This window comes from Cervus elaphus, chromosome 1 (genome assembly GCF_910594005.1).
Source record: "Cervus elaphus chromosome 1, mCerEla1.1, whole genome shotgun sequence".
NCBI classification, from domain to species: domain Eukaryota; kingdom Metazoa; phylum Chordata; class Mammalia; order Artiodactyla; family Cervidae; genus Cervus; species Cervus elaphus.
Window position 1 is genome coordinate 39,546,850 of NC_057815.1, and position 18,228 is coordinate 39,565,077.

Genomic DNA, 18,228 nt, shown 5'->3' on the forward strand with positions numbered 1-18,228 from the left:
CTGTCTCTGTATTTTAGAAGAGGATGCCAGAGACAATTTAAATTATGCAGTTTGCACTTTCATATTATAGCGTGTATCTTCATGAATGAAACTACACAGACAACTTGATGTTAAAAGATAAAAAAATAAGTGGGGGCCTGCCAGTAGAACAGTCAAAACAGAAGTATGTGGTTAGAAGATCAATGTACACAAAAGAGAACAGAGACACCAAAGAATCTTATGGTACATCACAGGAAGCTCTGTGTGGCTCCCATCCCAACTCCATCCCTCAAATGGCTTCTTATTCAGAAAAAGATTCTAATGGTGGGTGAATAGTTACAAAGCCGCAACAATGCTCATATGGCAAACAGACATCAAATCACCCTTTCAGTACTCTAGAGCCTGCAAAAATTTTCCAAAGATGAAGCTACCTTTAGATGTGGCCTTTACATGTAAGTCAGGAGAGCTTCCCCACGCAAAATGGATGTGAGGCAGGGATGCCCTGCTCCGCCACCCACCTATGATTCTGGGTGGGCAGCATCAAGTAGTCAGGCTGTCGTTGCTGAATAGCTCAGTCATATCTGTCTCTTTCACGATCCCATGGACTGTAGCCCACCAGGCTCCTCTGTCCATGGGATTGCCCATGGCCAGAATACTGGAGTGGTTGCCATTTCCTTCTCCAGGGGATCTTCCTGACCCAAGGATCGAATTTCTTTCTCTTGCACTGGCAGGCGGATTCTCTACCACCGAGCCATGTGGTAAGTCTCAGATTGGGCTCACAATTCCTCTGTTACCAGGGCCTCCAGAATGAAGTGCTAATATGTTTTGAGGGAGTCAGGTGACTGAGAACTCATGAAGGCCTGCCTCCCTAACAAGGGGAACAATTCGATTATTCTGGTTGTGGAAGATAAAAGACAATGCTGGAACACTTCCTTTCAGAGACATCAGAAATCATCTATGACCTTTCGAGTTTAAAAACATCTTTTTGACTGCATTTGTACATTTTGCTCGTAATGAAACTCTGACCTAGGGAATGGGTTTCAGTCATTGCATTTGCCTTGAAGAAAAGAAATAAGACGCCTGTGGGCTTCCTCTTCCCTTTTTTATTTTTAAGCCAACGCTTTATGTTACTGTCACTAGATTTAGCTGTTGAAGCTTTTAAGGCTAATGGTTAGCTGTAATGTACCAAATAGTACAAGAAAGAAAAGGAGTAGAAATTAATTTAGCTCTCCATTTGTCAAGATTCAGTCTGGAAGATTTTTTAGGAACCAACCTAAATCTAGGGGATGGCCTGGACCTTTAAAATGGGACATGGAATCATTCGGCTCCATAACCTTTAATCTGTTTGAAGAAAGGAGCAAATGTTAAATTCCACAAGCACACTTTCTGGGCAAGATAAATATATATGAGACTGCTTGTTAAGACATGGCAAGCCTGTGAGATCACATCCATTAAGCCAACGGCTTCTCCAGTGCTGTTTTAGAGGCACTTTTATTTTAACGACTCTTGGGTGTGCCACTGAGAAACCAGGGCATTCGTCGCCACAAGTGCATCCTGTGTGTGGAGAGGGCTCAGCCAGGGACACCGAGAGGCCAAAAGTGCATCCATGAGGTCATCTTTCGTGACCTTGAGCTGAGAGGCCAAGAGGAGAGGAGGAGGAGCAGACAAGTCCCTATGAAGGTACCTGTGATGTGGCCAGAAACACAGCACTGCTTGTTTTTAAAGTTTCCTCTTAATGGAGTCTCTGTGGTTGGAACTGTGATAACAGTGAGTTGTAGCTGTTTCAGGACATGGGATGAGCTTCAGTCTGGACTGAAGGATTAGGAGTGTGACTGAAGCGCCTCTGTCGAGTTGCTGAGATTGATGGTGAGAGGGGAGGAGTTGAGGGGCTGTTAAGAAGGATCTTTAAAACAAATAAAAATAGCCTAAGCTAGTGAGAGGCCAGCCACAGATGAAAAGTACTGGCTCCACACTAAGGAGCAATGTGGCGCTTATGCTGTAAACTTGACTGGTTACCTAGATGGAAACTTCGACAAGGAGAGGTAATCAAGGTGGGCTCATACCTGGGCAACCTCTGTAAAGAAAAAAGACCACAGGCAGGGCAGTGGCGAGTGGGCTGATGTAATTTACAATGACATTCAAAGGGTCGTTCATAGGAAAATTCATGAAAACCGGTAACAGGAGCTCAAGCGTAATTGGCCTGCTACTGGGATAAGAGGGAAGAAATCATGAAAAGCAAACACCTGGTCCACAGCATGGAGAGATGTTAGCGTGGTTGCTCTAGAAATCCAGTCAGGAAGGAGCAGCTTTGCTGTCCTTATTAACAATACAGAAAGTGGGAGCGATCTATTTGCTCTACTGATAAACTGAGTTAACGTAAGAATCAGAAGAAACTAACAGAAAGCTAAAAGGGAAGTACACACAGATAAGAATTTAGGAAGCGGCCTGGATGGAGCTGAGTTTAGAGTAACACACAGACACCAATTGATGGATTTTCAGAAGCTTTTCAATTAAGGGCACACACTGATGTTTTCACAAACATCATTCAGAACCATCCTCACTAGTGGCTTGTTTCAAAGTTCTCTGTTCCATTGGAGTACTTAAGAAAGGTGAAGAAAACTGAAATCAGACCATCTACTGTTGTATTTCATAAACTGATGAGGCCTCCTCTTTCACTCACCATTTAGAATTTTCATTTTGTCTATCTCACCGAGTCCTGTGAAAACTGAAAACATCTCCAGAAAGTTAATGTGAAGGATGTTTGCCATATCTAGGGTGGTAAGGAGGATAAAGATAAGTATACTATTCAGCGATTTTAAAGAAATTCAGTGATAGGATTGTACAGTGGAGCACATGGCTCAGAGATGGAGTGCAAAAGTTAATTTTTAAAGAGTTTTTTTTTTTTGGTCTCATAGAAAAATTACTTTTCCGTGTTTCTGGGGGCAGGTACCTGTCGACAGCAGATAGGTGCAGCCTTACGTAAGGAAATCTTGCATGACTGGTTGACATGGTAAGGCTGTAACCTTTCCCACCCTGGTTGGCAGAGAAAACTCCAAAGCCTCCCAGACAAGCAACATCAAGCATTGAGAGCTGCTGAGGAACAGGAAGAAGGGGCTGGAAGGCATACCTCCTCCCTCAGTGATGGTCAGAAATAGGAGACAGTGAAACTTTCTGAATAAGTTTCAGAGAGTCCAAAGAGCAAAACCACAGAGTGATAACTGCTGTGGCTGCCTCTCCCACTCCTCCAACGTTTAACGGAGGGCAGTGAGGGATACAGGAGTGCCCAGCGTGGAAAGGATGGTGGGTCCCCAGGAGACACACTGTCAGCAGGTACTCTCTGGGACAAAAAGGATGATGCATTTAGGAACATGGCCCACATAGGCATGGTAAAGGGTGGCTATTTTCCTTCACATGGATTAAGATGAAATTAAGAGAAGGAGATGATCCAAAGCCAGGATACTTACCATTTTGCCAACCATGGCTAAACACAAGCTATCCAGCCTCTAAGAGCCAGGATGCCATTTTTCCTAGCATTTTGCTTTGCACGGTGATGCTTAAAAAAGAATTCTGCAAAATAGCTGATCCTACTGTTAAATTGCTTGGATGTTAAAGATTTTTCTGAGGTCCTTAAGATTCAACCTGAGAACATAGTATCTAATGTCTTTCAAGTTACCAAATGAAGGAATACTTCAATTCCAAGGATTCAAAGAGACCTTTTAAGGCTTCTTCTTTTTATACATACCAGAAAGACAATATACATTCAGGACATTTTCAATGGCAATGAAGGTACCGTACCTGTGATGATGGTGAGGATGGTGGTGGTGGTGGTGGTGGTGGTGGAGGTTGTTGTGGGAGGAGGGATAGTTGTGGGGGGATCTGGATAAAAAAAAAAGGAAAATCAAACCCACAATGCTGAACACAACAATGACCAGTAATGACAAAACAAAGGCATGAAGACACTGAGATGTTTGTTTGATGACTTTCCTCTTTAAAACTCAAAATCCCCACCCCCCACCCCCACAAAGATTTGTCTTCTAATTATATCCCAAAGCCTTATTAGGAAGAGCTAAGAAAAGAAGAAAAGAAAATTTGTACTAATGAAGTGAACTAGGGATGAGAAGATGAGAAATAGAAAAGGGAGGAAAAAATAAAAACATATGACACCCTCCCATCCGACTTCAAAGGGTGGGGTTAGACTGACTCAGTCCCCGAGAGGGTACAAGTAGTGTTTGCAGTTTCTTTTATACTTTTACCGGTGGGAGAAAGGAGGAGATGGCGCTGCTCTATCTAAAGGGCTCCTATCGGCCAAGGAAGAGTGCTCGCCTGCCTCCTGCTCTCTGACTGTTAACTTCATTATTCTCCATCAATACATCCCAGCAGGAAGTAAAACTACTTCTATACTTGTAATAAATACAAAGAAGAGAGAATGTCACCACTAAATATCAAGTTCTAGGCATGTGAGATTTTACTGAGATTTTATTTCTTAAAAGTCAATAAATTTTACAACTTATAAATATTAATGAGTTCGTCGCCTTTGCTTAAGCCTGACCTACGTGGGTGACAGTGATAAACACCGAAGAACATTTCCATCTTGTAAACAAGAGAACTAAATATAAATGAGACTTGACCCTCAAAACCAGGAAATCTGATAGGGGATTCTCTGTCAGGTGTTAGATATACTGTATATTCTTCTATCATCTCAAAAATTATTTGGGGGGAAAAAGGGAAGGCAAATATGAAAGAGAAAAAAATTTTTGACCCAAATGATCAAACTGAATGTTTTAAGTTGTCAGCAAGACTTTGAACTAAAGCAATCATTCTGCTATAATAGAGCACTAGATGATTTGAAGGCTTTTGATTTTAAATTTTATCTAAAGCCCGTCAACTTTTTCTCCTTGACACATCTGGTGTCCTTTTATCTCCAAGTGAGCTCTCAGACTGTCTAATTAATACATCCAAGTTTTAATTATATATTGTACCTTTATTGTTGGCACAACTTCCTAGAAGTTTATAAGAACATCATCTCGGTGTTTGGTTAGACGGTCTGCTTAAACGATTCTACCACTGATCAACAATCCGAGGTTTTAATTTTTCTCACAAACTTCTCTCACACATACCCAAACGTACAAATCTGACAGGGAAGAATCAACAGCAGACGGGTCTGTTTTAGGGGAGACTCTGTTCGTTTAAGTTGAGGGTGCCAGCAAACTACTAGTGAAAACAGCCTCACACAAGCGCCAAAAGGAATCCATTAAAAAAAAAAAATCATTCTCCTCCAAGAAGTAGAAATGATTAAATTAATAATTTCAAACAACCTTTTTAGAAGAACAGACAGTACATTCAGTTGAGCTTTGTGGATACTTGCTTATGGAGGCCACAGGTGCGGAAGCATTCTGTGACCTGGCAGACCACTGGATGCACCCACACCCCGTGGCAGATGCAGGCACAGGTGAGGTGGGGACGCAAGGTGAGCAAGGGCCACTGGTCCCTCAAGATATCCTGCTCTGCCCACGCCCCCAGCTCAGCTGCACCCAGACACATGCCTTCTTTGTTCTGATTCAGTGACGATATTCATCACTCAAAGGAGCATCTGTGGCTGGGAGACCTCCCCTGACACACTATAAAGCTATTTCTGTTCCTATTTCTAAATGCATTGGCACAAAAATGTGTGATGTCCACCACACAACCAAAGTGCACCTGAAGGTGATTTGAAACTACGATTACGGACACGGAGAGGTACAGAGACTAACGAGGGCAGAGATTTCAGAAAAAAGGTCACCAGTCCCTTTCAGTTTGTGAAAATCACACACTTTCAATTATTTTTACCACTACTGGGGTAATTTGTCCTTCACATGTGGCTCAAGTGACCTAAATGAATTATATTCCGTTACCAGGTATAATGCTTAGATCACTTCTAGTGTTAAGAGCAATGTGAGGTCACTATTTAAGAAAATACAGAGTGGAGCTAATAAGCTATTTGACACATTGAGGCTAAAAGAACAAAACCAATTGGGGCTGAGGCACTAACTAGATAGATTCTCCAAGTAAAGAAGTTACTTCCAGAGAATTAAACATTTTAAAGGCACGTTAACTCTGAGTTCATAAAGAACTTTGAAAGTTACTGTAGTAGTGCAATCAATTGGCTTTGAAAAGAAAACCTACTTACCATCTTCTCAAATTGCTAGAATATTTTATCACTAGAGTAGCAACAACTGGAGTGAGCATTCCAGCCCGCCTTTCCAAGCATTACTGCTAGCACAGGTTACAGAAGGGGGGCAGCATACTGAGGATCGAGCAAATCGCCTGGATCAGGCAAAGTACCCCATGCTGGGTTGGGGAGGTAGGTGGATATAGATGCCCCTGCCTAAATGGATGGGTCTCTGTTTCTTGTCTTTTAAGTAATGAACTCTGGCCCAGAGAGTTCATTCCCAAAGAACAATCTTGTTCTACCAGCAAGCAGAAAGAAAAAGAGGAACTACAAAGAAAGACACTCATTTCACTATAGACTTTGGAGTCAAAGTTTAGTGACTCTAAAACATACTTAGTAAAATTGTGCTTGGGCAACTTATGTGACCTTTCTTAGCTTCATTTTATCATCTGCACAATGGGAGGATGATGACATTACCTGGTCATCCTGTTACTATGGAGACTGGAGGTGATCCTGCATGTAAGATTGTCATCTTAGCACATGGAAGGAAGTGAGAGAGCCCTTAATAAACGCCAAGCCAGAAGCTGCGATCCAAAATGATTCAAAACTACCTGTCCATCAAATCCACAAAATGTTTCTCATCTTGAGATGTCGGAACAGTGGGTACAATAAATCAAAGTTGTTTTTCCACATAACTTAGTCTTCTGAATCAAGGAAGCATATAATAGACTGGTGAAAATTTGTCTCTGCGTTTTTAACATCTGCCGTTTTTAAAGAGTTGAATGAGAGTCTGTAAACCTGGATAACAGCAAGTTTGGGGCATTGCATGAGGCCCAAACCCTGATGTTAAGGGGGGGTTCATAGAAGTAAAACGAGGGGGTGGCTGAAAATGGGGCACACAGAACTTTTTTGCACTTACATGGAGAGCCACTCCTTTCACCCTGATCTCCTTAACTACTGGGGAGAATTAATGCTTAATGTGTGGACAACAGACATCATGGGTTGTGTGTAAAGAAAACACACCTCAGAAGTCTATACATAAAGTGATTAGATGTGAGCTTTTAATTCTGCTTTATGCTAAGGAAAAAAACCTCAGGTATAGTTAAGGACATATTTTAATATCCGTGTAAACATGGGGTCAATCATTTCATTAAATGATTTTTCTAGTCCATCAAAAAGATTGTTCTCCTGTTTTCTTCATAGGGGAAGTGGTCAGGTTCTAAGATGTTATGGAATAGACTTCCCATATGTAGATTTGTGTGTGTATTTATCACATACACTTATTCTTTGATTATTTACATGGCTCACATTAGAGAAATGCACATTCCTGCCCATATATTCACATGACACTGAAATTATCACGTTTATGGTTATTCATTCTGTGTCAAGTCAGCTCATGACTACTTTTCCTGGTGTAAAACTAACTGAGAGATTCAACTGGACAGGAGAGACTCAATTTGTCATCATAAGATTAGACAAGCAGTGCACTCCTCAACTAAATAGAGAATATTCACTAGACACAAAATTGACCGTAAGCTGTAAATGGGAAATAAGTTTAAAATGGCTGGTACCAGTAGATGCACAATACATATTTGTTGACTAGAGAGTGAAATTCCTGATCACGTGCTTTAATAATCCTGCAAAAAGATATTAAGAAAACAGACAAAAAAAAAACACAAACCAACATTTGTGTCTAAGGCAGTGGCTATAGTGGTTAACGGAGCTACCAGGGACCTTCTATTTTTTTCCAAGTATTTACTGGCTTGCGACATCTGGGATGTAACAGCTTCATGCTGAAAATAGGATAGTTCTGCTCATCAAACCAGGAGAAAGGCTAGCCCAGCTATCATCAGGAAATACCACTGGGAATAGACTTTCTGAACTGAAAAGCCATTAATTGGTAAGGCTGAATTTTGCAGTCATTATTTCTAACATAATCTCCATAGCTTGTGCCTGAGGACACAGCTTTCCTACTCAGCATGACCAGAGTCTGTGATCTAGTGGGAAACCCCCATGGTTAGAAAAGGAAAAGAAAAGGCGCTGTCCTCCTAGTGGAGGCACCGGGGTCCACCTCGGGCCAGGCTTCTTTAATTCTTGAAGGAAACAAACTGGTGTTTTGGCTTGCAACTTGACCAAAAGCTTTAGGAGTGAATTACAAGCAGCAGCTACACAGTAAATGAGTCAAATGGAAGAGGGCTTCATCTTCTCACGTACCGTATACATACAGCATATAATCCGAATGAGCTTTCCCCACTATGTTGGAAGCCTCACAGCGGTATGTACCATTATCTGTTTTGTTTAGGTTATTGATGAACAGGTTGGGCCCCGACAGCACGGCATGTTGAGGCATTTCATCATCGACTCTCACCCAAGTCACCATCACAGGCCTGCGGAAGGAAGGGAGACAGACAGGCTGCGTTATGACTTCCCACCAAGATGTCTGCATCAAACTTCTCACCCACGAAGTAAATGAATCCCATGCAGGCTGACACAATTAAAGAGGACCTACTGGAGATAATTTTAAGTTCACAGAATTACAGCTGTGAAGGCTCCACAAATCTGTTTGGAATATAATTTTCTTAAAAACATTATCAGATGTTGAAAAATTTTCAACAGGCCACAAGCAGGAGTCTCATTATTTCCAATCCATCTTCAACAAACCAGCAAATAAACCATGTGCCCTATTTTTATGCCCTGCTGTGTGGTTTCACACCAATTCAGACAGGACAGAGCTCACCCATTGTTAATCATCTCATTAATTAGGGGGGGAAAAATCAAATCCTGGGCTAGTGATACATGCATTAATCTCGTGGTTACTAACACACAGAGAATACTGGCTTAGAGAGTTGTGATACGTAAGTGGATTTCTTGTTTTGCAGAAAGGAATGGACTTTTACCTCTGAATAGTGCTTTCTTTGGCCTCTGCTGTTTGAAAAAGAAAAAAAAATCACCTCTTCTCATTCTGGAAAGATGCAGTCACTTCGTGTCCCCTTATTCCCTACCCTTAACCTACCCTCCACCAACCCAAGATGCCACCACACCCTCCGAGGCCAAATCCACCCATCTACATGTTTCTTGGCAAAGTGCCTGCCCTCCCTGGCTCTCCAAGGCCCTCAGCGATGCTCCCCTTGCCCAGCGTGTGCACCTGCCAGCGCCTGGGGACAGGCTCCCAGATCAATGGCTGGGGAGTGACAACACCTCCACGTGCCCCTGGGGGCCTCCAGCACTGGCTCATCAGAGGCAAGTTTGTTTTCATGATTAGAGACCACATTTGTATCCATCAGGAAAAAGCAAATTTCACAAGGTACTCCAGAGCTCCAGCTGCACACACACACACACAGTCTCTTTCAAACTCACTGAATTTATGATCCTTCAAGGCAGACCCTATGAAGTCAAGGCCACATGTAGGACCGGGTCTGAAAGCTGCCATTTTCAAGGCAGGGTCACAGGGATCCAAGCACAGAAGTAGCTTCACTTCATGCACGACCTCCAGGAGCAGCATCAGGACCACAGACCCATGCTTCATAACCAACGGACACTCATAACCAATATGTCCATTGGTTATGAGCCCTGTCAAGCAGCATTCGTTTTCCAGGGGGATGCGAAGTCATGATTTTTCTTTAATTACACATGGGTTTGTCATCACCACCCAGTAAATTATTTAAAAATGAGCCTTGCATATGTCTTCCTTGCAGGCAATGGCAAATGGGTCTGCCTGGCAATCAGATCTACTGTCCCGCTGCTTGACAGCTGAAACCATCAGTGGGGGTAAGCGCCAAGAACATTCACAACATTTAATGGCAAGTTAAATTACCATTTTTATTGTATGCAATTTCTTGAGAAAATAAATAGGTAATATGCTAGGAGGGCCAGCAGCGAGTAACGCGTGCTTGCTCAGAAAACCGTGCACCCAGGCCGATTGGAGAGGAACAAGCAAATACCCTCTCTGGCATCAATGTCCCGAAGGAAACATGTAATTTACTGTCCCCGTGGCACATTCAATTGAACACACTACCTTCTTCAGAGGAAAAAAAAATACAGAAACAAAATATAGGTTAGCAAGCCATATTCTGTAAATGTGGTTAATGTGGCTGGTACTATGTGTGGCAAGAGGCCGGGGAGAATTTATTCTTTTCCGCCACTGGATGGTTTTAGAGGGGAGGTAAGCTGCTAACGGGGACCTGACTTAAACAGTTTACACAAAGAAACAGCTGAAGCTTTTGCAGTGTTCAAAGGAGAAGAAGACTGCTCTGGTAAAGCTGGAAGCACTTAAAACCAAATAACTTCGAAACACCTGAGGAAAAGGAAAGCAAAAGGAAGACCACCTCCTCCTTCCTAAAGGTCTTTTTTACAGCTCCAAACGGTGAGTACAGAGAGAAGCAAATTCTCGGCCCTGGAGAAGTTCACATGAAATAGGGAGGGTTGAGGAGGGAAGCGGGCCCACAGGCCCCCTCTGGCTCTCTGTTCGCTCAGAGTTCATTGCTTAGCTGTCACGGGAAGAGTTCTTTCCAAAGACTTGGAGGAAGCTTTGTGAAGATGTGAAGATGCTCTGAGGTCCTTGCACGAAAACTGTGACAAAGATGGTGGTTAGCAAAACACTGAGAGGGGGAGATAACCACAGCGTGGGGACAGCAGAGGGAGCTCAATGCTGGTTTTTGTTGCAGATGAAAAAAAATCTGAGTGCTCCGGATCCCCACGCTGACCTGTGGTTCCACGTGGTGAGTCCACAGAGTGTCTTTCCCCTCAGTTTATTTATTCCCAGGTAAAAACAATCTTTGTTCTCTTAGAAAGATGAAAAGACTCCTTCTCCTCCCCAAATGGAACTAAGAGCTAAAGTGGTACCACCACATGGCTTTTGCTGTATCAGTGGTAACATATGTAGTTTCTCTAATTCACTTTCACTCATTATTCAGCAGGAGCAAGTGAAGTAGCTTTTTTAGTTTTTTACACTTTTCAATAAAATAAAGAGTAAAAGTCAGTTCTTTTCCCTTCTGCAATAGTGTGTGTACACGTACACACACACACACACACTCCTTGAGAAAAATTCCCAAACCACTCCTTACTAACAAAAATATTTCTAGGAGTCACTTTTCCTTGAGGGAAGAAGCAAAATGAAAAGCAAGGCAAAGTCATTTGCCTATAGCTGGCCCTAAACACAGCAGCTTAATTTAAGTCTGAAAACCATCTTTCCAGCAGCTTAAGACATTAGCACAGAAGGTAGCAGATATATCATTAGATTGTGGGCACACTAAAAATTTATTAGGATTATTTTATGTGGGTAAGAGAAAATAGTTCTGACAATCATGCTGATGATAATAAAATAGAATTAGCTAAGATTTCAATCTTAGCTGGCATTTCATTTTTCTCCCGATCCTCACCCTTAAGAACCACAGATATTTATTCCACTTTTCACTGAATATTCTTTTTATTTCCTGAAAAAGATCTTCCATCCTTTACAGCAGGAGACAGGTGACAGGCTGATGAGTTGTGAATGCACATGTCTGTGTTGTGACATTTACTGCTCATGACCCTCTGCCAACCTTGGCCTTCAGAACTTACTGGGGCTTCCCGATGGCTTCACATGTTAACTCAAGCGCGTCCCCTTCCCGGGTTAGGCCTTGTAGAGGGTAAGTCATCTGAATATGCACTTGAGGCTTATCTGTGTGACAACAACACAAAGTATAATGTTTAGCAAATGATATTATCAGGCAGAACCAGACTTGCATGCTGTCACAGACCCCATTCTACCAGCACTCACACACTCCCCATCCTCATGCCTTCAGTAACATCCTTCTAATTAGTGAGTAATCCTGGCATTTGCTCAAATTAAATTGCCTAATAACTCTAAGGAGTGAACCACAAATAGATAAGAGATTCATAAGCCAACTGTGCCACATCAAACATTTCCTGTGAAACACATTTTGTTACATTGAAGTTTATCTCCAGACTCACTCAAGCTAAAGGAAACTCATTTGCCTTCATGCTGAGGTGAAGCCACAGATATTTGTGGTGCTCAGAATTGATACATTTTATCATAGATCATATATTACTATGTGACAATATGTTGTGACGCTGCATATTAATAAGTTTGCCTCTTGTTTTCAAGTGGGAAAGGCAAAACTTCTGAATTCTGTTCAAATGGCTCTAAGAATAAAGAACTGGGAGGTTTTTTGGCCCCTAAAGAAACTCTATGACATCTCAAGGTAAACACATCAGAAGGAAGCAGACTGATAGTTACTGAGGGTCTACTAAGGGAGGAAGCACCACTGGTGGTGGAAAATGCCGTTTTAGGGATGAGAACACTGGTAGGTTCCTAGAGAATGATGTAGGTTGTTCAAGGTCATAGAGATAACATAATGAGACAGTCCCAAGAAATGTATGTTTATAGGAACTCAAACCACATTTCCCAATGGCAATCCATAATTAAAGCCAAGTGTTATCGAGTAGAGCTTCCTAATGCAGTCAAGTACTTAGGTATTCTGAAGTGACACTATCCTAAGGGAGAGAACTTTCACAATGTGAAAGTTTCACGATGAATAGGTATTCTTACTTCCACTACCTATTTAGAAACTGTAGTTTGTGGGGCTGTGGGAATGAGTGAGGAATGCTAGGAGGTACCAGGACTAGGGAGAGAAGGGGAGGGGTCAGAATTAATGTGGATACACACACAAATGTATTTACAAATAAAACCTGAATGGGTTTGGGAAGGTTTTTTTTTCACCTTATACTGAACTAACAAGCTAGTAATCCCTAAATCAGTTTTCTCATTTAATTTTGTGGCTCCATAAATGTATATTTTTGGAAATGTACTCAAGAGGTAATACATATGAGAGGGCAAGACATCAGTTGGCTGAAAGGTCAAGCCAATTTCCATAACTTTACTTTCTTGGACAATCACATCATCGAAACAACAGCCCCTTAGCCTTTTATAAGCAGTGGTTCACTCATTATCATTCGCCCTATGGAATCAGGATGCAATGAGAAATATGGCGGGGCGCAGCCATCTCAACCTGCACACAGCCAAACAAGCCACATGAGGTCCTCTCTAGGGATGGCTGCATTGCAGGCGCATTTTTATAGTCATGTTCCTAGCACTGGATCTTTCTGACTCTTGAAGACCATGTGGCATCCAAAACCTTTTGAGAGAGGCTTCTTATGCACTGGTGTGCACCGCACACTGAATTGTTAATGCTTTCTGAGGAGCTAAGTCACTTGCCAGAGCACATAAGTTAATGGGACTGAAAGCTCCAGCTGACTCCTGCAAGCAACTGCAAGCAACACGATTCTATTCTTGGACTTACTGGCAAAAGAAAATGGCATAGAGGTCTCCAGATACTAGTAACTGGGTGGGGATGCTTGTCATTAAAGAAAGGCAGAAGTACTCATAAACAGGATGGCCCTGAATGAACACTGACTGCTGGTCAACAGCTCCTGGACACCCTCCTTTGAGAGTTACAAATAATACTGTAGACTATATGCAACCAGTGGTGACATATGGGGGTCTATTATTTTTGGTGGTATAATACATGAGCACATAGAACTGGGTGGTAAAATTTATTTTAAAAAATCCCACAAGATACCAAAGAGAAAAGGAGAAGAAGGTTATGCCATTGAAAACACAGACAATAAAATCCTGGCTCCCTTACAATTCATACTCAAAAACAGCAGCACTTCTAGAGTTTCTGGTTAGGAAACCTCTGTCATCCTTACCCAGGAACTGTTCTGAGGAAAGCTAAATTCAAAGCCTCAAATTTGGGCTGAAATGTAATACTTGCTTATAGGTTAATCTCTGATCCACGGAAGGTCTACATTTTCCATGCACTGCTGACTTCGGTCCATTAATTAAGGAGAAGCAGAGTGCTTGCTGGCCGATGTGGAAGGCTTTTTTGGGTCCTTTCTCTTCTTTGTGTAATTTACAAGCAAACACAGAGAGCATATTTTTCAGCACAGTGCACTAAGGGTTTTTACATGCTCAACTTCCATTAATAATAAAGACAGTGTTGAAAATCTATCCACCCTGCCTTTTCAGTACTACTGAGTTTGTTTTAGTTAAATGCCTTTTATGCTCCTAATGGCTGTTTACCGGTTGTCAATGGCTCACATAAATTAGGAAGAACATGCTAAGGTCTTGCTATACCTGGGATTTACATTAAAAAAAAAAAAAAAACATATACCAAGCCTTAGAAAATACACTTTCAATTTTGATAATTGATTTTCCCAATTTACTCTTTAGGTTTCTGGAGAAACATCTACCATCTACTTACAGGTAGAGCTGCCACAGTTACCTTAATAGCCGGCTAGAAAGGTAAACATTAATCTCGCTTGTATTAATACAGAAAAATGTCCTCCTCTGTTGACACATGTAGTATTTATAGGCATATTATTCGACTGTGAGCAGCTGAGCTATATTTACGCCAAACCTAGAAGCCAAACAGAGGGTTTAAGTTCCAAGATCCATCTCTGGGTGAACGAAACTTAGAAAACAAATTTGATCCCCACTCCTTTGTCCTGAAAGAGGAACTTGAGTCTTCTCAACAGGTGGCATAGAAATGCTGGGGCTCTGCTGGCACCTCTAGAACCCAGGGCTGTTAGATTTCCCCAGGAAGATCCTGACTACCATCTGAGTGTGTCAAAATATGAACAATCCAGATGGCTGATGGAATAGTCCAGAGCTCATCATTTATGCTTTAATTATGTTCATAAATCAAATGTTATAACCCACCAAATCTTTTCTGAAACAGAACCAGACTCCAAGATTTATTTTTAAGTAATGAGCTAAGTAAGGCCTAGTACATTTTCTGGGTGATCACTTTACGCCTCAGTTGGTGTTGGAAGGCATAAGGCTAAAAGCCAGATGACACTTTCTGCCCAAGTGCAATAACTGTCCAGAAATGTATCGCTCAGAATGGCTTAATGTCATTATAAAATGGAACTGCTGTATAAAAATAAGAAAAATAGTTAGGTCTGTGCACTCATGGAACATTACAGTTACAGAGATGGCATCACCAACAGACAATCAATTAGGTCGAGGGATCTGAGGTTTTCATAATACACTGTAATTTTTAAAAAACCCCATAAAAGACATTTAGCAAGACTGCTATAGCAGATAAAATTTGGCCATTAGTCAAAGTCACACAGAGGGTTAAATACCAGGAGACTTTAGGTCACACTACAGTAGCAACCAATTAAAAAAATAATATTAGAAAGACATTCTGATTTGATGAGACTTTCCTTAAATGGACTTTGCTCTCTATAAAGGGGAAAAAAAAATATATATATATATATATATATATTTTACATATATATATATATATATGTAAAAGGAAACTCTTAAAGAGGTTAGAATGGCTTGCTGGCAGATTACAATTGATTTCATGCCAGTTTGACCTTGCACCATATTCTATGATCTTTTCAGAAGATGAAACTCAAGACTCTGGAACCTGTATTTCACGTTCCCATGTAAATGAAAAGTCACCGTCTCCTCTCTAGATTACTGCGCTAACGTATCAGGTCTTTACAATTTCTTATTTTTAAAAAAAGAACACTGCGGTTTCCTTTTGCCTGGGATATTATCCTTCCCAGGTACCAGAGAGGAGCATTGCTGAAATAAGACAGCACAGCGGGAGAAGACCTATTAGCCCAGGGGCTCCTGACACTTTCCCTGCCTGAGAATTTAAGTCAGAGGACCTCACATGTTTGCTGATGCGCTGACTGCAAAGCAGGTCTAGAAACAAAAGTGCCAGTGTGCTTCTGCAGGCTCTTCGTGTGACTGAGATTTCCTCCAACATTCTGAAACACCCGTTAGACTGAGACCGGAGGCCTCTGGACCAAGCGTTCATTGTTTTGGGCAAAGACAAGGGCAGGGTGGGGGCCCAGATGAATCAGACTGGCAGGAGGGTAGCGTGGGTCAGTGACTGTGCATTCAGGTGGAGACGCTTTACCTGAGGGTCTCTGTCAATCATGGAGGGTTACTGCAGTTTGGAGGAGCATGGCGATGCCAAGATGAACCTGAGATTTGGTGAGGGGTTAGGGGTAAGAACTGACCCCTATGACAAGGCTGCCTAAACTGTTGGGCAAGGCCGCTTTTGCTCTGAAGGAGGGTGATGTCTAGTGACACAAGGAGGTTGGGGCTAGTGAGAGAACAGAGTCACAGCAAGCTCTCTGAGGAGTTAGAGAGAATATGTTGCAAAAGGCTTGCTTTCCATTGTCATCATACATTCATGAAAAATTTTCACTGCTGTTTGTTTGCAAGGTGAAGGCCCTCCTGCTGTTACATCTGCTATATGAATCGGAGCACTTAAACGGCACTTCTCGAGGAGGGCTAAGCTATGATGAGTGGGATGAGTCAGGCCTTGGAGGACGGATGTGGGACCGGAGAGCATGTGCCACATCACACAGTAAAATACAACTTCCTCTTGTTGCAACTTGTAAGTTGCTTTGTGGATACTGAAAGACTGTTTACCCAACAGAATCAAATTTTATTCTGTGATGTTGTGGCAGAGAGCTGTTCCCCGTGCCTTTGAAGTGGGGTACACACTCACCCACACATCACTCTTCCAGATCTTTGAGAAATCTTCAAAATTTGAAAGTGAACACTGGGTGAGAAAACCCTCATAGCAAGAGTGTCCGCACAAGCTCTGTAACGAGAAAAGTTTTCGTTTTTTGTATCCCTGGTGCCTAGAACAATGTTAGTGACTGGAGCATGATAGGCATTTAGTATGTATTTACCAAGTTGATGAATGAATGAAAAAGTTGGGAAATGTTGGGGAATGGACGTCTAGCTCTGCTACTGATTAAATGAAAACTAGGAAACCATGAATCCACCTTAGCCCTGTTCTAAGATAGACAAGTCACATTACAATTTTCAAGTGTTTCTTTGAGCACACATCCAGTTCAACAGTGCAGTCCAACTGAAAATAATTCAAAAGGAGCTGGGGGAAAGGTTTCTATAAAGACAACATGGAAGAAAAGCAAGGGAATTATTTGATTGGATAGAGCTAAGCAGTTGCCTTATTTGGGGAGCCTGGTTAGCTATCTGTGATTGGCTGGGTTTTATTGTTCTGGAGTGCACTGGGTTTGGTTTAGGTTTTGGTTTGCTTACATAAGTTACCAAGGTATTAGAATCACCTAATTAGACTGGCCTAATGGCCACCTTGTTTAGTCACTTTAACAGCTCTTATTGCCAAACAATCTAGCTCCCCAAATTTGAGGTTCAACCCATGTGTTCTGATTTACATACTTTCATTTCACTACACATTTTTTTAGCATTTTGGGTATTATTCCAAAGTAGTATCTTAAGGGAAATCATAAAGGATGGTGTTGAGCCATTCTTTTTATTTACTTTTTTTGCTAATCACCTTACATATAGGAAGTTTTCTTTGGTTGTTCAATATTTTTAGAAAACTTTTTTTTGTTTTAAATTGAAGTATAGTTAATTTACAATGTTGTGTTAGTTTCAAGTGTACACCAAAGTGATTCAGTTTTATACACACACACACACACACACACACACACATACATGCTGCTAAGGGGCTGCTAAGTCGCTTCAGTTGTATCCGACTGTGTGTGACCCCATAGACGGCAGCCCACCAGGCTCCCCCGTCCCTGGGATTCTCCAGGCAAGAACACTGGAGTGGGTTGCCATTTCCTTCTCCAATGCATGAAAGCGAAAAGTGAAAGTGAAGTTGCTCAGTCGTGTCCGACTCTTAGCGACCCCATGGACTGCAGCCTACCAGGCTCCTCCGTCCATGGGATTTTTCAGGCAAGAGTACTGGAGTGGGGTGCCATTGCCTTCTCTGATATATATACATATATATGTATACATGTATATATATATATATATATATATTCTTTTTCAGATTCTTTTCCATTATAGGTTATTACAAAATACTGAGTATAGTTCCTTGTGCTATACAGTAGGTCCTTGTTGCTTACCTAGTCTATATATACTAGCGTGCATATATTAATCCCAATGTCCTAATTTATCTCTCCCACCCCTTATCCCCTGTGATCCCCTTTGGAACATTCTTTGTAGATTTTGAGATGTTAGCTCTACAACCATTTAAACTTCCACAGACTCAAAATCTGACCTTGAGTTAAAA

The 18,228-nt window shown here is 41.7% G+C and overlaps 1 protein-coding gene across 4 annotated transcripts in view; it reads right to left on the minus strand.

Moving 5' to 3' along the window:
* Positions 1-18,228, minus strand: part of CADM1 (cell adhesion molecule 1) — a 346,265-nt gene that overhangs the window by 31,881 nt on the left and 296,156 nt on the right. For all 4 annotated transcript variants that reach the window (XM_043899796.1, XM_043899806.1, XM_043899815.1 and 1 more), the window contains exons 6-8: positions 11,687-11,786; positions 8,342-8,514; positions 3,775-3,855 (exon numbers count right to left, since the gene is read on the minus strand). In XM_043899796.1, coding sequence (XP_043755731.1) covers positions 3,775-3,855; positions 8,342-8,514; positions 11,687-11,786 — 354 coding nt within the window. The remainder of the gene's footprint in view (positions 1-3,774; positions 3,856-8,341; positions 8,515-11,686; positions 11,787-18,228) is intronic.